Source organism: Sceloporus occidentalis, unplaced genomic scaffold (assembly GCF_023333645.1).
Source record: "Sceloporus occidentalis isolate IW3139 unplaced genomic scaffold, rSceOcc1.0.p SCAF_70, whole genome shotgun sequence".
Taxonomy (NCBI): Eukaryota; Metazoa; Chordata; class Lepidosauria; order Squamata; family Phrynosomatidae; genus Sceloporus; species Sceloporus occidentalis.
The window spans coordinates 1,608,501-1,629,720 of record NW_028317050.1 but is presented as its reverse complement, the minus strand read 5'-3'; the positions used below and the strand labels follow the sequence as shown (position 1 = coordinate 1,629,720).

At 39.6% G+C, this 21,220-nt stretch overlaps 2 protein-coding genes across 2 annotated transcripts; one reads left to right on the top strand and one right to left on the bottom strand.

Moving 5' to 3' along the window:
* Positions 1-3,770: 3,770 nt before the first annotated feature.
* Positions 3,771-20,574, top strand: LOC149286325 (sulfotransferase 2B1-like). Its single transcript, XM_089494232.1, has 6 exons — positions 3,771-3,903; positions 4,224-4,435; positions 7,028-7,154; positions 7,665-7,759; positions 9,790-9,970; positions 20,459-20,574. The coding sequence occupies exons 1-6, from the start codon at positions 3,771-3,773 to the stop codon at positions 20,572-20,574; spliced, it is 864 nt and encodes a 287-aa protein (XP_089350358.1).
* On the bottom strand, positions 12,474-16,399 carry LOC149286326 (E3 SUMO-protein ligase KIAA1586-like). Its single transcript, XM_089494202.1, has 3 exons — positions 15,970-16,399; positions 12,888-14,305; positions 12,474-12,653 (listed from the first exon to the last, which is right to left on the bottom strand). Exons 1-3 carry the CDS (start codon positions 16,397-16,399, stop codon positions 12,474-12,476), a joined length of 2,028 nt encoding a protein of 675 aa, XP_089350328.1.
* Positions 20,575-21,220: the final 646 nt, after the last annotated feature.

Below are 21,220 nucleotides of genomic sequence, written 5' to 3'. Positions count from 1 at the left end.
TTCAGTTTCGGCTAAGTGAACCCTGAATTTTTGGTTTTGGTCCAGAATTTTCATTTCGGTGTATCCCTAGGATAAATAGAACTATTTCATTTTTACTTATCCAGAATCCTGAATTTGTAGTCACAAAACTTTCTAGGCCCAGAAATCAGTGAGAGGAAAAGTAAAGGTTTTGTGTCATTTACTTTATTTTAATCTGCATATTTTATTAAAGGCCATATTTTCTCACAGTGAAAAATGAGTGCGGCCCTCGCACATATACAATTCTGATGAAGTGGCCCACTGCAGAAAAAACTTTGACACCCCTGACAGAGGCTATAGCACTGTGAGAGCACTTTCAGATTATATCTCAACAGGCCCTTTTGCAGCTGCTGACTGACATTGAATAACGATGGCATAGGTGTATTATATTTTTCATGTAGTGTTTAAGAGATATTTGGTCTAGAAGAAGTCTTCTTTATATATTACTTTCCCAAATACACTTAGTAGATTCATGTTAATTGAGATCTATAGTATTAATTAAATCATTAAAGCTGTAATAACTACGATCAGAAGTAGATGACAGGTCATATTCTATGCTGATTTGTGCAATCCTGGGCAATGCCAGCTCACAAATCCAGCAAGAATAGTTCAAACCAGTTCTCAAGCTAATAAATTACAGGATTTTAATACTTTGAGCAGAGTCTTAGCTAGAGCAAGGCAAACATTTTTATTCACCTGGATAATCGAGGGCAAACTTGCAGCATTCCCAGGTATGTATATATCTGAGGTTTAGTAACTATTATAAGCAGTTTGCAACATATGTCTGGAAGTTTTATGTATTGTAGTTCTGTTCCGTTTTCTGATATAAATGCCTCGGCTAGTAGTGCTAGCACCATTGCTATGAGCAAGTACACGTGATTAAGGGAATGGATGCAGGGGCGCACTGGGCCGGGGGGCAGGGGGGCAACTGCCCCCCAGGCCGCCCTAAATCCGGGCCGGTGGGCCGGACGGACGAGCATTCAATGCGGCTGCGGCCGCAAAGTTAAAAACTAAGCGGCCGCGAGCAGGATTGAATGCGGCCGTCATGCGTACCTGGCGTGGGGGGGAGGGGGGCGGTCCGCCCCGGCTGCCGCTCATCTGAGGGGTGCCACCATGCCGGCACGCCTTCAGAAACGATGCGCGCGGCACAACATTGAAGCCACGCCCACCGTCTTCCGCGCTCAGTGCACCGGAAGGACAGGAAGAAGAAGAAGAGGAGTAGGAGGAAAAGTGAGAGTGAAAGAAGAAAAGGTAGGAAAGAGTGGATTAGTAAGTGTGTGAGAGTGATGGGTGTTATGCTGAATGTAAGTGTGTGAGAGTGATGGGTGTTATGCTGAATGTAAGTGTGTGAGAGTTATGGGTGTTATGCTGAATGTAAGTGTGTGAGAGTGATGGGTGTTATGCTGAATGTAAGTGTGTGAGAGTGATGGGTGTTATGCTGAATGTAAGTGTGTGAGAGTGATGGGTGTTATGCTGAATGTTTGTGAATGAGGGTTTCAGATAGCATGGATGTGTAAGTGTTGGGGGATAGCTTGGCATAGGGAGTCCGTAATCACATTCCTTTCATGCCCAGATTCCAGCATGTAGTGGCTGCCTAGGCATGATAGGAGTGTGATTGCTGTTATAAATTATTTTTTGGTCCAACTTCGGTGTGTTAACACTTTTATTGGACAGAATAATTCAATGACAGTATTAATATATATATATAATTGCAAACAGCAATCACACTCCTATCATGCTAAGTCAGCCAGCACATGCTAGAACCTGGGCATGATAGGATTGTGATTGTTGTTATATATATGTGTGTTTGTGTGTATATATATGTTAATATTGTTGTTGATTTTTTTGTCTAATTTTGGTGTTACTTTTAATAAAGTATTTTAAAGTTTTTTTTTGTTTTTTTTTTTCAGTTTTGGCCAAGTGAATGCTGAATTTTTAGTTTCAGTCCAGAATTTTCATTTCGGTGCATCCCTACTATATACTATGCCAGTCACTAAAGTGGTAAGCCTACACCACATCAATGTTTGGCTTAGTATATAGTGATAGGGGTTGTCAGTGTCTGGCTCAATGTATAGGCACACATTGACGGTGGTACCGCATAATCCCTAAGCATATAATGATAACAAATATGCTGTACCCCTGTCAATGTTTGCCTAACCATAGAAACTATGCAGTTTTAAAGTGTGTGTGTGTGGGGGGGGTGCCACATACAGGGTCTGCCACAGGTGCCAAATACTCTCGGTACCCCCCTGCATCATGCGGCTGTCAGACCCAATGGCCATGCCTCAGCTCCTCTTCCCACGTCTTAAAAGTGGTGCGATGAAGAGCTGAGGCATGCGGTGCGTGCACGCCGGCCACTTTAATTTCATTAGGCGCTGGTGGAGTGACTGCCGCACGACGGCCGCTTTCAATGTCGCTCGCAGCCGCTTTGATGGTGCAACGGGCCAGTTGACTAGACTTGCCCCCCAGGCCTTAGGCTGCCAGCCCTCCCCTGAATGGATGAGTATCTGTGTGTGATAGCATGGGAGTGCAAGTGTGTGGGGGGGAAATAGCATTGCATAGGGAGCCTGTAATCACACTCCTATCATGCTCAGGTTCTAGCAATCATATATATATATATATGAACACATATATATGCCATAATATGTATTTGGCTGCCTGGGCATGATAGGAGTGTGATTGCTGTTAGTCCAATTTTGGTGTGTTAACCACAGTTTAATTAAAAGTAACACACCAAAATTGGCAGAAAAATTAAATAACAATATTACCGTATTTGCTCGATTATAAGACAAGGTGTTTTTCAGCAAAAGCAAATGCTCTGAAAAATAACCCTCGTTTTATAATCGGGGCTGTCTTATAATCAGACCTCAACTAGGTCTAACTATGAGACTAAGATCAAGATCGCCCGCAGCGCTGCAGTGCGTCTGACTTCCTTTGTAGGGGCAGCGGGCAGACCTCTACGCGATTCGCGTAGGCAACTTCTGCTGCAGTCGGAAGGAGGTGCCGTTAGCAGCGGCGGTTGTCTCCGTCCATCACGCAGAGTGCTCTATGATATGCCTTTTAACCCCCTTAATGCCACTCTGTCTCCAGATATGTGTTTTAACCCCCTTTATGCCACTCTGCCTCCAGAAATGCCTTTTAACCCTCTATACACCACTCTGCTTTCTGAAATGCCTTATACCTCCCTATACGCCTCTCTGTCCCATAATATGCCTGTTAAACCCCTAAATGCCAGAGTGGCATATAGGGGTATAAGGCATTTCTGGAAGCAGAGTGGCACATAGGGGGGTCAAAAGGCATATCATGGGGCACATTGGCATATATATATATTATTGTTAACAGCAATCACACTTAGTGTTAATATCCGACCTTTGCATTTGCTCTTATATTCGATAAAATCGATTCAACTAAACGATAATGAAATTCGTTGGCAACTGTTTTCATTATCGATTATTATCGATTAGTTGTTGTAGCCCTACTAGCCACCCTAGCTTAATGCTTACAATGTGTGCTTTTGTAGGGCATGCTGGGAGGGTAGAAGAAGTAATTTCAAACTGTTCAGATTTTTTGTAAAAGCAGGTAAAAAATGGCACACAGGCTATTTATTTTTTGTAGCCAGCCATCCCATGCTTATAAAGTTTAGGTAATTTCTTTCTTATTTTTTTGGTAATAAACACGAAAGGTTCTAAGGAAGTCAATGCATAGTCTGTATATCACTATTTATATTGAGGTCTTAAATTTCTCTCTAGATAATGGCATCAGATCTATTTACATATAAAGGAATACAATTCGCAAAAGGTATACACTCTGAAGAATCTCTCGACTATGCTGAAAATGGATTCACAGTATTTGATGATGATATTTTTAATGTAGCCTATCCAAAATCAGGGAATACTCTTACATATCTATAGGTAATACAGTGTAACATGGATAAGGTTAAATTTTCCTAACTGGCTTCAGTGTGAATATTCTGCAAGGGGTTTATTCACTAGAACAGCTTTTTTATATCCTTAGCCTTCAACAATGCACAAAATGCACAAAATCTTTTACTTTTTCTGTAGGGTCAAATTTGAAGTAGGGACCAGGGACAAACTTTTATAGTGCATAAAATCAGTAAACTTCAGCTCACCAGCAACCCCTGCCTTTAATCTATAGATGATTTAGACCTGTAACTAATGCCTTAACAAACAACTTTCTCTCTCCTACAGGTACTAACTGGATGATAGAGATTTTAAATTTGATCAGGTACAAAGGAGACATTTCTTTGAGTAACCAAGTGCCAGTTTATATGAGATCACCATGGTATGAAACAGTAAACAGTAAAGAACAAACTGATGCCTTAACGCGTCCGAGGATAATCACCTCACATCTACCTTTTCATATGTTTGCAAAGTCCTTCTTCAATTCAAAAGCAAAAGTAAGTATTGGGAAAAGCAGTAAATGAAAATTAACAGATCAGCAAGGGAGAAGAGTTGAGTTTATACTCAAGTTACTGTATGCGTTTACTTTATTTTTATATGTTCCCTCATTTATCCCCCAAGAACAGAAAGTTAATGTTTTTGATGATATACAAGCAGCATTGAACAGTTTTGTCTTTAATGCTAATGAGTACTTTGGTAAACCTTTGTTTTGGGGGATCCATACATACATAAATACATTATATGACCATAGTATGTGGACACCCCTCCTAATTAATTAGTTTAGGTGTTTCAGCCACATTCATTGCTAACAACTGTATAAAATCAAGCACATAGGCAACTGTCTCCATAGACAAGCACTGGCAGTAGAATAGGTCATACTGAAGAGCTCAGTGACTTTAAATGTGACATTGTCATAGAATGCTACTATTGCCATAAGTCAGTTATATTTCTGCCCTGCCAAATGTGCCCTGGTCCACTGCATGTGCTATTGTTGTGCAGCGGAAGTGAATCAGTATATCAACGACATTCACAGAAAGGAGTCGCAAAGGACAGAATGCCCGTAGCACGTAAAAATCACCTGTCCTCTGTATCATCACTCACTATGCCTCTGAAAGCAACATCAGCACAAGCCCTGTGCGTTGGGAGCTTCATGAAATAGGTGTCCATGGCCGAGCAACTGCACACACGTCCGCTAGAGTCGCCAGGAGTATGGTGTTGGAGTGATAATGGTCTGGGGATGCTTTTCAGGGTTTGGGCATATAAAGACATTTTAGTGACATTCATATGTTTCTAACTTAATTTGGGGAATGACCTTTCCTGTTCCAGAATGGCTGTGCACCTTAGCACAAAGCAAGGTCCATAAATATATGGCTTTACAAGTTTGGTATAGAGGAACTCAAGTGGTCCACACAAAGCCCCGTTCTTAACCCCACTGGACACTTTCGAGATGCATAGGAATGCAGACTGGTTGAGAGACCAACTCTATATTGATGCCCATGGTTTTTAATTGGGATGTCCAACAAGCTCACATTGGTATGATGGACAGGTGTCCACATACTTTTGGTCATATAGTGTTGTATATTTTAAACATTTCAACAGATAATACATGCCTATGTCTTCATGCAAAACGTTATTGTTTTCTGTGGTCTTAATTCATCCTAAAAGTATTGTCCCAGCTGATATATGTTTATCTGTGATATCTGGCACTGCACAGTCATTCAGGGAAACAAAGTAATCACCGGAAACTTAGATGAGTTTTCCAGCTGCACAAGCTGTAACTTCCGGCATGTAACAGATGACAAAGATTCTCCAAAACACCTTATTAAAACATTCATACACATGCTAAGGGCTGAAGCACAGTCTCCCTAGAAATAGCTCCCTAGTAAATAGTCACAGGTAAGCTGGGCCAGCCCAAAACATAATGCCGCCTGGGGTAAAGTTTAAAATGCCCCCCCCTGCCGACGCCAGGGGTCATTATCTACCCTTCCTCTCCTTCCCTCCCTATTATCTACCCTACCCCCCGTTTTACTTCACTTGCCTTTCAGCAGTCCTGCGGCGAGTCTCCCTGCTCTGCCACGGTGCGCGCTGCTTTACTGCTGAGTGCCAGAAATTACGCCATCTTCCGGCACTCAGCATTAAAAGCCGGCACCGAGACCAAGCTAGAGGGCTCGCAGAGAGAGAGGGGCGCTGAGCGGGTACTGACAACTTGATAAGTAAAACCACTCGGCTCCCCTCTATATAGAAATTCTCCCAAAAAATGTAGTTGAAGAGCTGGCCCACATGCTCTTCCAGGTACCTCACCCCATATCATGGAGTGTCATACCTTGCACTCACAATATAGGCATTGTTCTCAAAGTTCACTAGATATTAAAGTTACATAGATATGTGCAATAATAGTTCTGTATACACAGTATGCATCATATTACAGTAGTGACAATGCTTTCCCAAACATGGAAGGCAGAGGATTTTCTAAAATGTCTCGGTAGGTCTCCTTCAGCATATCCAGACATTGTGGACAATGCTATACTTCCAACTTTGCAGTTTGGGGAAAACCCTTTTCTATGCCAGCATGACTGTTCCCCAGTGCAGAAAGCAAGGCCCATAAAGACATGGTTGGATAAGTTTGGTGTGGAAGAACTTGACCAGCCGCACAGAGCCCTGACCTCAACCCCATCAAACACCTTTGGGATGAACTGGAGCGGCGATTGCGATCCAGGCCTTCTCGTCTAACATCACTGCCTGACCTGTCTACTGGATGAATGCGGAAAGCCTTCCCAGAAGAGTGGAAGCTGTGACGGACCAACTTCATAATTATTTCTATATATTTAGAATGGAATGTCATAAAAGTAACTGTTGGTGTAATGGTCAGGTTCCCAATACTTATCCATATAGTGTATATTTGTGACATATAGACCAGGGTGTAGGAGAAGAGTGATATGTGCAAATTGTATTCCACACATCAGCTGTTTCTGTATGTCTCCACTTTGTCCATAACTCCAGAATATATTAATCCTTTATTCAATAAAAATATTATTAATAGTAGTACTATATAATTATTTCTCTAATAGTATGTGTTTACATTTATTCAGGTCATCTACACAATGAGAAACCCTAAGGATATATATGTGTCTAATTATCACTTTGCCAAGATACTTCGTGCCTTTAAAGACCCTGAAAGCTTCCAGAAGCATTTAGAAGACTTTTTGCATGGAAATGGTCAGTTATATATAATGTCCTTTACAAATTTACTGGTTCAACAAGTTCAGTCATATAGAAAGTACAGTAGTAATACAGACATTTAGATTGAGGTACAGTTACATAAATATATTAAGAACTCCATAGAGCTTACAATCTAAGTAGTAGTAGTAGTAGTAGTAGTAGTAGTAGTAGTAGTAGTAGTAGTAGTAGGGAGTGAGTAGACAGTTTACCTACACAATTTCATTTATAAACACATTTTCTGTTTCTAAAGATATTATTGTTGAGTTTTAGAGCTGTAGAACACCAGCTCGTATCCACCAAACATTTTGAGATAATAAAAAATAAGGACATTAGGAGACGGAAGAGGAGCAGGGGTATATATATAGCCAAAGGAGGGACTATCCCTAACGAGTGATACTTGGAGGGTATGCAATGGTAGATTCATATTGTAAAACTTGGGTCAGTGTGCAGTATAGTAAAACAGAGCTACAGTCGTTCAGTTTGGCTTGGTTTTTACTCTCCTGACAGGTGTATATGGCTCTTGGTTCGATCATGTTAAAGGATGGTTGCAAATGAAAGATGATGATCGCTTCTTCTTTATCACATATGAGGAACTTCTTCAGGTATAAAAAAACCAGGTGTTTGATTAAACAAAAATGACCCAAACATTCTAACTCTATTTCTAGTCCTGTTGAAATGTGCATGTGTAAAATCTGAAAAATAAGGTTACCACAAAAACAGAATTTACTTTCCTTCAGACTGAGCATTTTGGGTAATGTTATCATAAACTAGTAATATCTAGTTTGTTCAAGTCCAAGGATAACCCACTCACTTACTTTAGTAAGTCAACACCTTATACTTCTGTCTGTTTTGTTGGCTCCCTTCATATGTCTCCCTTCAAGTCTCCAATGACTTGCTCTCTGCCAAAGCAAAAGGTCACTACTCTATTCTAATTCTACTGGATCTCTCTGCTGCTTTCGATACTGTTGATCACCACCTTCTTCTAGACTCACTTGCTTCTATAGGCATTCGAGATACAGCTCTCTCCTGGATCTCCTCATATCTGTCTAACCGCTCCTTCTCTGTCAACTTCTCTGGCAAGACATCATCACCCCTTCCTCTTTCGGTTGGTGTCCCCCAAGGTTCAGTCCTTGGCCCTCTGCTGTTCTCTCTTTATACTTCCTCTCTTGGCAAACTAATCAACTCATTTGGCCTCCAGTATCACCTATATGCAGATGATACCCTACTAGATACCCTACTAGATGATCTACCTGTCTTCTCCTGATCTCTCTCCATCTCTCCTGTCCCGTATTACCAATTGCTTGTCTGCTATTTCTTCATGGATGTCACAACACTACCTGAAACTTAATCTTTCTAAAACTGAACTCATTATCTTCCCTCCCTCCATCTCCACTCCACTACCTGAATTCTCTATCACCATTAACAACACGACTATCTCTCCTACTAACCAGGCCCGATGCCTTGGGGTCATCCTTGACTCAAACCTCTCCTTCATCCCTCACATTCAGTCCCTCGCCAAATCCTGCCGCTTGCACCTAAAAAACATCTCTCGTATCCGCCCATTCCTCACCCAAGAATCCACAAAAACCCTTGTTCATTCCCTTATCATTTCCCGTCTTGACTACTGCAACACTCTTCTGGTTGGCACTCCACTGTCTCGACTCTCTCCTTTACAGTCTATCCTAAATGCCGCTGCTAGGCTCATCTTCCTTGCATGTCGCTCCTCTTCTGCTTCCCCCCTCTGTGAAACCCTCCACTGGCTCCCAATTACCTTTAGAATTAAATTTAAGATCCTGGTACTGACATATAAGGCCATCCATAATACTGCTCCTCCGTACATTTCTGACCTCATTAGCAAATACTCTCCTACTCGATCCCTACGTTCCTCCCATGGGCTAAGGCTCTCCTCCTCACTCATCACCTCTTCCTTTTCCCGTCTACAAGATTTCACTCGAGCTGCCCCATATCTCTGGAATCTACTCCCAAGGAACCTTCAGCATTCTCCCTCCCTCCCAACTTTCAAGAAACATCTAAAAACCCACTTCTTCAGAGAAGCATACCATCTTAGCTGCTAGAACTTCCTTGTCATCGATACAACCACCACATTACCTCTCACCCTTTCTCTATGCCTTATGTTTGTCACCCCATTTACCTCTAGATTGTAAGCTTGCGAGCAGGGCTCTCTCCACCAAATGTATCGGTTTGTCTTAGTCTGTCAATTCTTGTCTTGTCATATCCCTTGAATTTATGTATTGTATTAAGCGCTGCGTAAACTGTTGGCGCTATATAAATAAAGGATAATAATAATAATAATATGTAACTAAAGTTTCCATTTACAATGCCAGTCATATATTTTATTTAAGGTCTGCTTTTTAAATACCTGCTGAACATTTTCATCTTTAGATCATGCATACCTATAGTTTACTATTTATGAATAATTAGAAGTTCTTATTAAAGCAGCAATGAGTGCTGAAGTGGACAAAAACTGCCAATTCCCATTGACTGACTTAACATGTGTTTCGCCTTTTGCCACTGGCAACATCCAAACTGGATACAAAACTACCGTAGAACTATATTTGAAAATTACAGAAATAGTCTAAAACATAACAAAAAATATTTGCTTTACCATCAGGACCTCCGAGGTTGTGTGGTGAAAATATCTAAGTTTTTAGGACAAGAATTAGATGATGAAGCTATTGACCTAGTTGTGAAACATTCGACATTCAAATCTATGAAGGAGAACAAGATGTCCAACTGGACTATGATGCCTGATGATATAATTGACCATTCGAAAGGATGTTTTCTTCGTAAAGGTATTTATGATCTTATAACACTATGATAAAATTGTGAGATCTGTAACACAGCTTCAAAATATAAATGTTAATATATTTTAATACATAATAACACAAAAGAATTCAACCGTACTTTCCACAAATAACATAATGTTATAAATACTGTGGTATGTATAAGGATCCCATCCTAAAAACAGGGAAACCCTGTAAACTTGTATACCTTGTATGAAAAGAGTTCTACACAAGCCCTTGTATTAAAATATATTATTTTATTGTACAAAAAAGAATATTAATAAAAACATATAGAATATTTCATAATATAGACAACAAAGGTTTCTAGGAAACTAATCAGAGCATATGGAGGAACTATGGCTATGTATATGTAAAGTGTCTCAAGTGCATGTAAACAATAAATAGATCATAAAGTGCTAGGTCATTCAAGTATAATTACATATTACTCACTATGGAGTGCCCCCATTAATGTTGTAAACATGTAAATGACTATTAACATTGGTAATAAGTATATAGGTAATTCCAATAGTCAAAAAGACATCCTAAGAGTCCTATACTCCTTACCTATATTGTCATCCACTTCCCCTACGCCGTTTCAGTTCTCCTTTTTCAAGAAACCTTTGTTGTCTATATTATGAAATATTTTATATGTTTTTATTAATATTCTTTTTTCTACAATAAAATAATATATTTTAATACAAGGGCTTGTGTAGAACTCTTTTCATACAAGGTATACAAATATTTTAATACATATAATAGTGAGAAGAGCCCTGTTTTTCTGTCTTAGTTCAGCTATCCTAGATTTCCCTTCATGTTTCACTTCACATGACCAAGGTGAGTATTCAAAAGTAGAGCTGCCACCTGAGCCAGTTTGGCATGAACAGCTTCAGAATTAAAATATAAATCCTTGAGACGGGTTCTGGGCTATGTTCCCTCTAATTTTTCTTAGGTGGTGTGCGCACAAAATTTCTCTTGTGCAAAAATTTTCCCGGAGCCAAAATTTTGTGCGCACAATATGCTTCTGCAAATGTTACATTTAAATTGTTATTCTATATTTTTGGTACAGCTCGCTCATGGTTAATAACACTACATTATAGTGTGATAATATAGTATAAGTTACACAACAGTATTACTTACTGTAATGTCATCCTGTCTGACAGACAAGCCTCTCTCCTAATGTCCATTTTGCTCTGTCACAGTCCATATAAAGCTAAGTTGATGGAGCTGAAAAAATTCACATTGCAAGGGGATGGAGCTATATATTTCCACCCCTTTTGACTCCACTTCCATGGTCTATTTTAAAGGTAAAATTCTCACTGTACATCATGTCAAATTGTTCAATTGCCATCATTATGGCCAAAGTATCATTGATAAGTAAATACACCAACTATGCATATGTACTTTGTTCAATCTGTTGTTCCATTAAGTCACACATGAATGTGTATTTGTTACTTTTATGTAATGCAATGTGAAAATAAACTAAAAGCAGACCATTCATTGCACATTATATGTTTTTATTAAACATAGTTCTCAAAAGATATACTTAAGGTTAAAGAGGACAAACTGTTAACCTCAAAATTGCATTTACTTTGCAATAACAGTACTCTTTGCAACAAGGTTTACAATGTCAGGAACTTAGAAACATACTGTGTGGAGTATATTTTTCTCTGTCTACTATTGTAATAGTGCTCTGGAATCTGTGAGCGCTAAACAAATAAATGTAATAGAATACAATAGAATGTAATTCACAATTAAATAAATGTTTAAAATCCCATTTGTAGAATTTTGACAAAACAAAATTAACTGATTTTTTTTTTCTTGGACAAATATTTCTGTTCTGATTATGTTTTAAAGTGTATAATTGTATATTTCTGGGTATTCAACTACATAGATCTCGTAGCAAAACATTTGACGAGATATATATCTATATATTTTAGCTCCTAAGAAAACCAGCAAGGAAACTTCAAACTAGGTGTTCTGAGGACTCTTATAAGATCTTCCATGCATAAAAAAAAATAATAATAATAATAGTACACTTTAAGAATAATGGTCTACAGTGGCCTCTGCGATTTCCTTAAATGTAGCCATGGTCTACACAGGTGTCTACTGCTGTTGCTTTCAAACCAGTCAATGAAGCCAGATGACTGGTTGTAGATGTTAATGCAGAATTGCATTTGCAAGTGAATCATATGTTTAATTTATGCAGCCAGTGTTGGGATTCCTAATAATTTTAATCTTTGCAGATGAAGCCAATCTTTGTATTGTAACTTGAAAGCCACTTGGATTGCACCAGTCAAATCAAAATCTTTCTATACGAAGTCAAACTGCATCACAAAATCTCCAGTATCTCAATAGAATGTTAGTCTGCAGCAATAAATGCCCACTATTTTAGTAGAATCATATAATTAGCTTCCTATACAGGGACTGGGCCCTCACTGCAGCAGAGTGGTTTCCTCTACAGGGACTGGGCCCTCACTGCAGCAGAGTGGTTTCCTGTACAGGGACTGGGCCCTCACTGCTGCAGACTGGCTTCTTTTACAAAGACTGATCTGGAGGAGTAACGTGCCAGTCTTTGTAAAGGAAGCCAGTCTGCTCCAGTGAAGGCCCAGTCCCTGTATCGGATGCCTCTCTGCAGCTGTGAAGGCCCAGTCCCTGTAAAGGTAGCCAAATTGAAGCAGTAAATGCACAGTCCCTGTAAAGGAAGCCACATTGAAGCAGTAAGGGCACAATCCCTGTAAAGGAAGCCAAATTGAAGCAATGAGGGCACAGTCCCAGTAAAGGAAGTCAAAGTGAAGCAGTTAAGTCCCAGTCTTTGACTAGGAAGCTAGTCTGACAGAATCCTTTACTTATATGTTGATGAGTAAAAGTAAAAAATAAAATAAAAATTAAAATGCTACTTGTATAAATCACAGAATAATTTTTTCACTCTCCTGTCTTTGGCATTGACCCATTCTTTGTACACTCTATCTAGACTGATAGAATTTCCATCCAACTGGTAGGTTTTGATTCTCATTAGCATATCCAAATGGCATTCACCTAAACGATTTCTTATCTTATTTTTAAGTCGATTCATTAAACTAAAACCTCTCTCACAGTCTGCACTAGATGCAAGAAAGGTTCCCCCAATGTCCATCAATATTGCAAGGTCACAAAACTGGTCATTTTTTAGTGAAAAGTCCACCATCTGAATGAAATTTGTTATCTGTTTGGATTTTATTTTCTCTTGCAAGGAAAACTTGAAATCAGTGAACTGTTGAACTATTACCTTATTGTCAGCTGTTAGAAAAGAATGGTATTTTTTACATAGGACACTAACTTCTGCATTCCCAAACATGAAGTCACAATTTGCAATTAAGGATGTCTCAAAAACTGACCATTCTTGCACCTCATCTCCAGGAAACCTTTCTTCCAAATGAACACAAAGAGAATTTATAAAATTTGTCAGGGGACGTGTATCTACTTTTTCTTCTACTTGGCTTAACAAAAACTGAACTTTTTCACTCCATAAAACATTATCTCCCAAATACTGCTTTCTGATCTTGTTTATTTTGCCGCGTGCAAAATGAAGGGCATCAATTGGTGTCAGGTTGGTCTTTTGCAGAATTTTACACAGGGCAGCCAGTTCTTCAAAGACATCACTTAAAACATGTAAAGCTATTTTATATGTCATGTTTGTCAGTTTCTTGTAACAGTATTTTGTGACCGGGTCATTTGACTTATCTTCTGAAAAGTATTTGATAAGTCCATCATAATTTTTTATTATTGCCAGCAATGCAAAGTGTCTAGATAACCATCTGACTTCATTGAGTGGTTTGAAAGCAACAGCAGTATTTTCAGTGGCGTCTGCGATTTCCTTAAATTTGCATCTTTTAACAGATGATCTTGAAAACACTGTATAAATCGTTCTCATTAAAGTATCAACATCTCTTATTAATTGTACTTGTTTCCATGCATCACAAATGCCCAGATCTTCACGATGAGCAACACAGTGTTGCTGAACTAAGTGTGGAATGCTCTCTTTTAGTCGCGCCGCTACACCATTAACTTTTCCCAACATTACTGAGGCACCATCGGATGTAAACATCACCATTTTATGAAGGTCAAGTTTCTTTTCTTTATAAAACTTCTTAATTGCCAAAACAATAGAAGGAGCATCGCATGCATGCAAATGAATAATTCCACCAAATACAGTTTTATACACATTACAATGTTTAGATCGGAATTTGAAATAAAGAATAAGACATTTGGTGACAGATATGTCAGTGGTTTCATCAACTGTTAACGTGTGAAAAGCTGCTGATGCTACTTCTTCTAACATGTCTTTCTGAACAACATAGTTGATAGTAGGGCTGCAACAACGAATCGATAAAATCGATAATAATCGATTATGAAAATCGGTGTCAACGATTTTCATAATCGATTAGTTGAATCGATTTTTATCGATTTATAAAATTATGTTTTTCAGAGCAAACGCTCTGAAAAACTCCCGTCCTTCTATAATCCGATCTCAAACAGAGATCGGATTATAACTGTAGAATCCAGACCCCCCGCAAAGCTGCAGGAGACCTGGATCCTCTCTGCCACCCGGTGAGGGTCTGTGCAAAACACACAGACATCCTCCGCTTCTCCCCTTCCGCTTCTCCCCTCCACTTCCGCCGGGGCTTCTATTACTGAACCCGGCGTCATGTGACCTTCCGGTGCGGCTTCCATCATGGAAGCCCCAACGGAAGTGGAGGGGAGAAGCGGCTGTCTGCGCGCATCACACAGACCCCTACCGGCTGCCGGAGAGGATCCAGGTCCCGCTGCAGCGCCTGCAGGGGATTTGGATTTAAGTGGGCGATGTGCGCAACCTCCGGTACTTCATCTCGCTGCCACTTCCACCAGCCCCACCAGGGGTTAATATATCAACAGAAGAAAAACAGGACAAGTAAGCAGCACTGGGTAAGTATTATCTTTATTTTTATGCTCATTTGCCCTGTGTTTCTTCTGTTGATATATTAACCCCTGGTGGGGCAGGTAGAATTTTTGCGGGATCTATTAATTATGTGCATTTGTGTTTTTTTTTTATGTCTATAATATTTGATTTATTGTCCATATATTTATATTGTATTGTGTATTTTTTTTGTCTATATTTAATAAATATAAATATAAAAAACAATTTTAGTGATGTCAGTTTTTCTTATATCGGGGGGGGCATAAGACATATCAGGGGGCACAGTGGCATAAAGGGGCTATAAGGCATATCAGGGGGGACAGTGGCATAAAGGGGCTATAAGGTGTATCAGGGGGGACAGTGGCATGAAGGCGCTATAAGGTGTATCAGGGGGGACAGTGGCATGAAGGCACTATAAGGCATATCAGGGGGCACAGTGGCATCTCAGTGGCATATAGGGGTAAAAGGCATATCGGGGCATGGTGGCATATCAAGGGTAAAGGTATATAGGGGGCTATAAGGCATATCAGGAGGGCACAGTGGCATATCGGGGCACTGTGGCATATATGGGGCTATAAGGCATATCAGGGGGCACAGTGGCATATTAGGGGACAAAGTGGCATATCAGTGGCATATAGGGGGCTATAAGGCATATCAGGAGGGGTATAATGCATATCAGGGGACAGAGTGGCATATAGGAGGTATCCCCTTATACCTCCTATATGCCACTCTGTCCCCTGATATGCCTTATACCCCTCCTGATATGCATTTCTGGGACAGAGAGGCAAGCTGGGGGTGAGATGTGCATAACTGGGCAAAAATAGTTTACATGAATATTTACTAGTAAAGCTTTTTTTGGTATTTTTTGAGTTCTTGTTAAAATATAGCTTTAATTATTATGTCAGTAAAATAAGAAGGCGAATCGTGAAGTGCCATTGTAAATTATACGTTTTTATTTAAAATAAACGAAAAATTTGCATATTTTTTTTTTACCCGATTAATCGATTAATCGAAAAAATAATCGGCCAACTAATCGATTATGAAAATAATCGTTAGTTGCAGCCCTAGTTGATAGATTCAAGAAATTCAAACGCATAGTTTTTACTTCGCCAGCTATCTGTCATTTGCACATACTTTACCATATGTTCATTAATGTGTTGAACTGAATTTAACGAGCTATTCATTTTAACAGCCAACAACACGTTGTCTATAAGAACTTTGATTTTATCTGGGTTTGTTCGTTTTCGCTCTTTGTCTTCCGCACTTTCACGTAGCATGCGTAGCACGCCTGTAGCGGGTAGTGACTGGTTTTGTTGTCGAAGCTTCAATACACCCTCCATATGTGATTTACTTGCTAAATGACGTTTCAAAAAGTCAAGCTTCCAACTATCATCCCATTTCTTACCAGTAGCAAAATCACCAGAAACTTTTGCATCATGACAATACAGACATCGAAGTCCATTTTCTAAATCATACAAAAAAACTTCACGCAGCGGTATGTTCATAGCCTCATGGGCTTTTGGGGTAGCTGTTTCTACAATTTCATTTAGCCATTCTACTTTAAAAGAACTTGCTGTTCTTTTGCGCTTTGCCATGACTGAGTCACTTTAATGTATGAAAAAAAAGATTTTGAACTAGACAAAGTAAACTGAAATAGTGAATGAACAATGCAAGGCTAATATCAAAACCCAGCCTATGACAATTTAGGAGATACTGAAAAACCTGTAGATGTCCAAGTTGCAGTAGATCAGGCAGACAGGCAAATGATGCACTAGACAGGGTGGCTTGAATGTTCAGGTTGGTCTCTTGGTCAGGCAATTGAGGGCTATTTCATTTCCCATCACATGGCAGGCTGCAGGAATCTGGAGAACAGTATTTTTATATATTAAAGAAAATAATGATTTCTATAGGAGGAAAATAAGGAAGAAAAAAAGGGGGAAAAGTGTACAGGGTCTTGGGTGAGTTTACTACTTACCGTGCAGAGTTGCAGTAGATCAGGCAGCCAGCCACATGATGCACTAGACAGGGTGGCTTGAATGTTCAGGTTGGTCTCTTGGTCAGGCAATTGAGGGCTATTTCATTTCCCATCACATGGCAGGCTGCAGGACAGTATTTTTATATATTAAAAAAAAAAAAAAAAAGATTTCTATAGGAGGAAAATAAAGAAAAAAAAAGGGGGAAAAAAAGTGTACAGGGTCTTGGGTGACTTTACTACTTACCGTGCAGAGTTGCAGTAGATCAGGCAGACAGCCAAATGAAGGATTGGACAGTGTGGCTTGAATGTTCAGGTTGGTCTCTTGGTCAGGCAATTGAGGGCTATTTCATTTCCCATCACATGGCAGGCTGCAGGACAGTATTTTTATATATTAAAAAAAAAAAAAAAAAAGATTTCTATAGGAGGAAAATAAAGAAAAAAAAAGGGGGAAAAAAAGTGTACAGGGTCTTGGGTGACTTTACTACTTACCGTGCAGAGTTGCAGTAGATCAGGCAGCCAGCCAAATGAAGCATTGCACATTTGGCTGGCTGCAGGACAGTATTTTTATATATTAAAAAAAAAAAAAAAAAAGATTTCTATAGGAGGAAAATAAAGAAAAAAAAAGGGGGAAAAAAAGTGTACAGGGTCTTGGGTGACTTTACTACTTACCGTGCAGAGTTGCAGTAGATCAGGCAGACAGCCAAATGAAGGATTGGACAGTGTGGCTTGAATGTTCAGGTTGGTCTCTTGGTCAGGCAATTGAGGGCTATTTCATTTCCCATCACATGGCAGGCTGCAGGACAGTATTTTTATATATTAAAAAAAAAAAAAAAAAAGATTTCTATAGGAGGAAAATAAAGAAAAAAAAAGGGGGAAAAAAAGTGTACAGGGTCTTGGGTGACTTTACTACTTACCGTGCAGAGTTGCAGTAGATCAGGCAGCCAGCCAAATGAAGCATTGCACAGTGTGGCTTGAATGTTCAGGTTGGTCTCTTGGTCAGGCAATTGAGGGCTATTTCATTAAACATCAAACGGCAATCTGCAGGACAGTATTTTTTATATATTAATGTTTCTTAAACATTAAAAAAATTATGATGTCCAATGGAGGCAAAAGCAAATGATTTACCCAATAATGTGATATATAAAAAAGCAGTGTTTCCAAACATTAAAAATAAAGCTTACTAATGGGATTTATTATTATTTTTTATTTGTATTTATTTATTTTACACAGGAGGCACAAACAGTAAGATTCAGCACTGCAGACAAATATAATTATCCAATAGTAGTACTAGACTCACCCATGAAAACACATTTCCTTTAGATGCTGGCACTGGCTGGCTAGGGCTTCTGTTCTGTGGCTGGAAGTCTGGAACAGCGACTACAAACGTAATGACAATTGTGGCGTCTTAATGATTATTTTTATAGGCGTCCATTTGCCTATAAAAATAATCATTAAGACGCCAAAACCTGCTAGGTGTTAATAAATGAGGCCTGAGCTAGAACACCCTGAATTCCCGCCAAACGGTCAGCATACACACTTGGGGGGGCAGTCAGCATACGCACTTGGGGGGGGCAGTCAGCATACGCACTTGGGGGGGGCAGTCAGCAAGTAAAAAATAAAAAATAAAAAACTAAATTTCTGCTGATTTTTACATAGATTCTACAGGCAAAAATAACAGGAGACAATCTTTGGTTTTGTGAAATATTGTCCTAATGTGATACACAAATTAAAAAGTAAAAAAAAAAAACCCCCAAACAAAAAAAATTATAAATAAAAATCGGGAAATCGGAGGTAAATAATAAAGAAAGCACAATTTGCTCCAGAACATATATGGGTATTTGCTTCAACATAGTGAAAGGTAGGATTTATTTTTTTTAAGAAATAATATAATAAATAAAAGTGTGATGCAGAGCGCGGGAGAGGAATCACACGCATAGGAGACCAGAGGAGCACAATAGAGAGAGAATACTCACCAAGAATTTACCTGCAAAACAGAAATTCACCAGGTGCACGAGGAAAGCGCAGGATCGCCTTCCCCTCTGCAACACTCGGCGTCTGCGTCCTTCAGCTCTCTCCACACCTCTGCAACGGACTGCCCCCGAGCTTTTAAAAAGACAGACGTGTGACGTCACGACGTCGCATGTCTGTCTCACTGATTGCGGTTGGATGGATGACTGCCTGCCTGTACGAATCACGGTAAAGGATTTATTTTTTTATTTATTTTTCAGGGTAAAAAGCGTTGTGCGCACAATTTTTCTTCGTGTGCGCTCTCATCAAAACTTATGTGCGCGCGCACAAGCGCACACCTTAGAGGGAACAGTGGTTCTGGGACGCTCTCTCTAGGTCCTTTTGAGGACTGACATGCTACAGAGCCCATAGGAGGGGTTGTTGTACAGTGCAGCTGGGTCGTCTCTCGCTGGGCCATCAGGTATTTTCGGTCCTCTGAGGCTGGAGCTTTTCGGCGGTCTGGTAGGAGACGGCCTTTAGGTTGTGGCCTTGCACACTCTTCTCTTTTTTATGGGGCCAGAAAGGCAGAAACAAGCTGCCTATGCCTTGTGTAAGACCTTTCCGGAGGCAGGAGAGGTTGACCTAGCTGTGGCCAAAGCTATTAGAAGGACAGCTCTCCTTCTTGAGGATGTATGGCTCTGATCCCATAGACTGTAAAGATGCTATCTTTAGACTGTTCATAGCAGCAGCCTCTGTGATTCATGCTGTCAAGGTCTGGTTTAGGTTCTAAGTTCCAGCTGGAGAAGGTGACTAGAAATGTAGGTAATATCCGTGCTGCAGTTGATTCTATTTGTGATGCAGCCATTGAATCAGTATCTGTGTCTGCCAGAGCTATAGCCTTATCGGTGGTGGCTAGGAGGGGGCTGTGGCTAAAGGGCTGGTCGGTGGACACAGTTTCTAAGAGCAACCTGTCCAGCATTCTCTTTACAGGGAAGCAGCTATTTGGGAAAGAGTTGAGGTTTTCCTTGAACAGACTATTGGAGGCAGGTGTTGGCTTCCTAGTAGAAGAAGTGTTGGCTTCCTGAGATTTTGTAACAATTCCTTTAAGAAAGAGACAGACTCAATGTGCCTTACTTCTGCTCCATCAAAAGATTCCGTCCGAATCCCAAGATTGAGAGGTCTAAACTTTCCACATAATGATGCAAAATGCCCTGTGGGAGGGAGTCTGCTCTCTTTCCTTCTAGCCTGCCAGGCAATTACTTCAGATCTCTGGGTCCCGCAGATTGTCGGGTCAGGGTATGCCCCGTTGTGTTTGCCTTTCTGCTCCAACAGAGGTTTCTTTTCGCACGCTTCCTGTAAAAAAAAAAAATATATATATACATACATATTTCTTTTTACTGCCCTATCTCCACTTTTAAATCCCTCAGGAACCCAAGTGGTTACGTAAAGTCAGCGGAGGATGCAATGCACATGTTTATCACTAATTAAAAACTAATGTTATTTTTAACACCTTTAATTATTCCGTGTGTGTTTTTGCAAAATTTTGTGAGTTTCAGGCAAGAGCAGGAGAGCTCTCATTTGATCTATGCATTGTTTTATAGTGTTAGCATAGATAACCCTTTGCTTCTTTTTCTGTTTGCAGGAGTCTCTGGAGACTGGAAGAATCATGTTACTGTAGCACTAAGTGAATATTTTGATAGTGTTTATCAAGAGAAAATGAAAGATTTAAATTTTAAATATTTTTGGGAAGAAAATTGAAATGTTTAACTTTCTTTCATTTGATTTGAAATGTTATCTACCTTAGGAAAAGCAATTGTTTGTAAATAAAAACATACAAGTTCCATTATTTGGAGTTGTCATTAAAAGCGTGCAATATGTTCCTTAATTTTTTTTTTTTTTATACTATTGTAAGTATTAATGTAAATTACAATTTGAAATAAAAAATGGGGAAAACTGCAATAATGCAGAAAAAACAGTTGTACATTTTTTAGCATAAACAATAGCATCTCTTAAAAGTACCTAATGCTGTGTGTTATGCAAGGCAGTTAAGACAGACCAGGGTTTGGTGCACATTTCCCCCCTGGGGGTTCAGGACATTTTTTGTGCTTTAAGTGACAGATTAATAAACAGTTTACTTTTTACCTAGTAAAACTATTTTTTCAGGAAAAAAAGGTATTAACAATTGTCTTCCTACTTTGTCTGCCACAGTTTCTTTCCTTCTCCCTATTCCCAGGAGCCTCTCTACTTCTTTCCAGTTCTTGCATCTTGTAACCTCAGCAGCTTTAACCTCCCTCTTTATCCCAAGAAGCCTCGACCTGTAAAGCTCCTGTTGCTTCTTCTCCAGCCTCCACCCTCCTCACTCACATTTGTTTAACATTTCCCTTTTCTTTACTAAGTGTTTTAC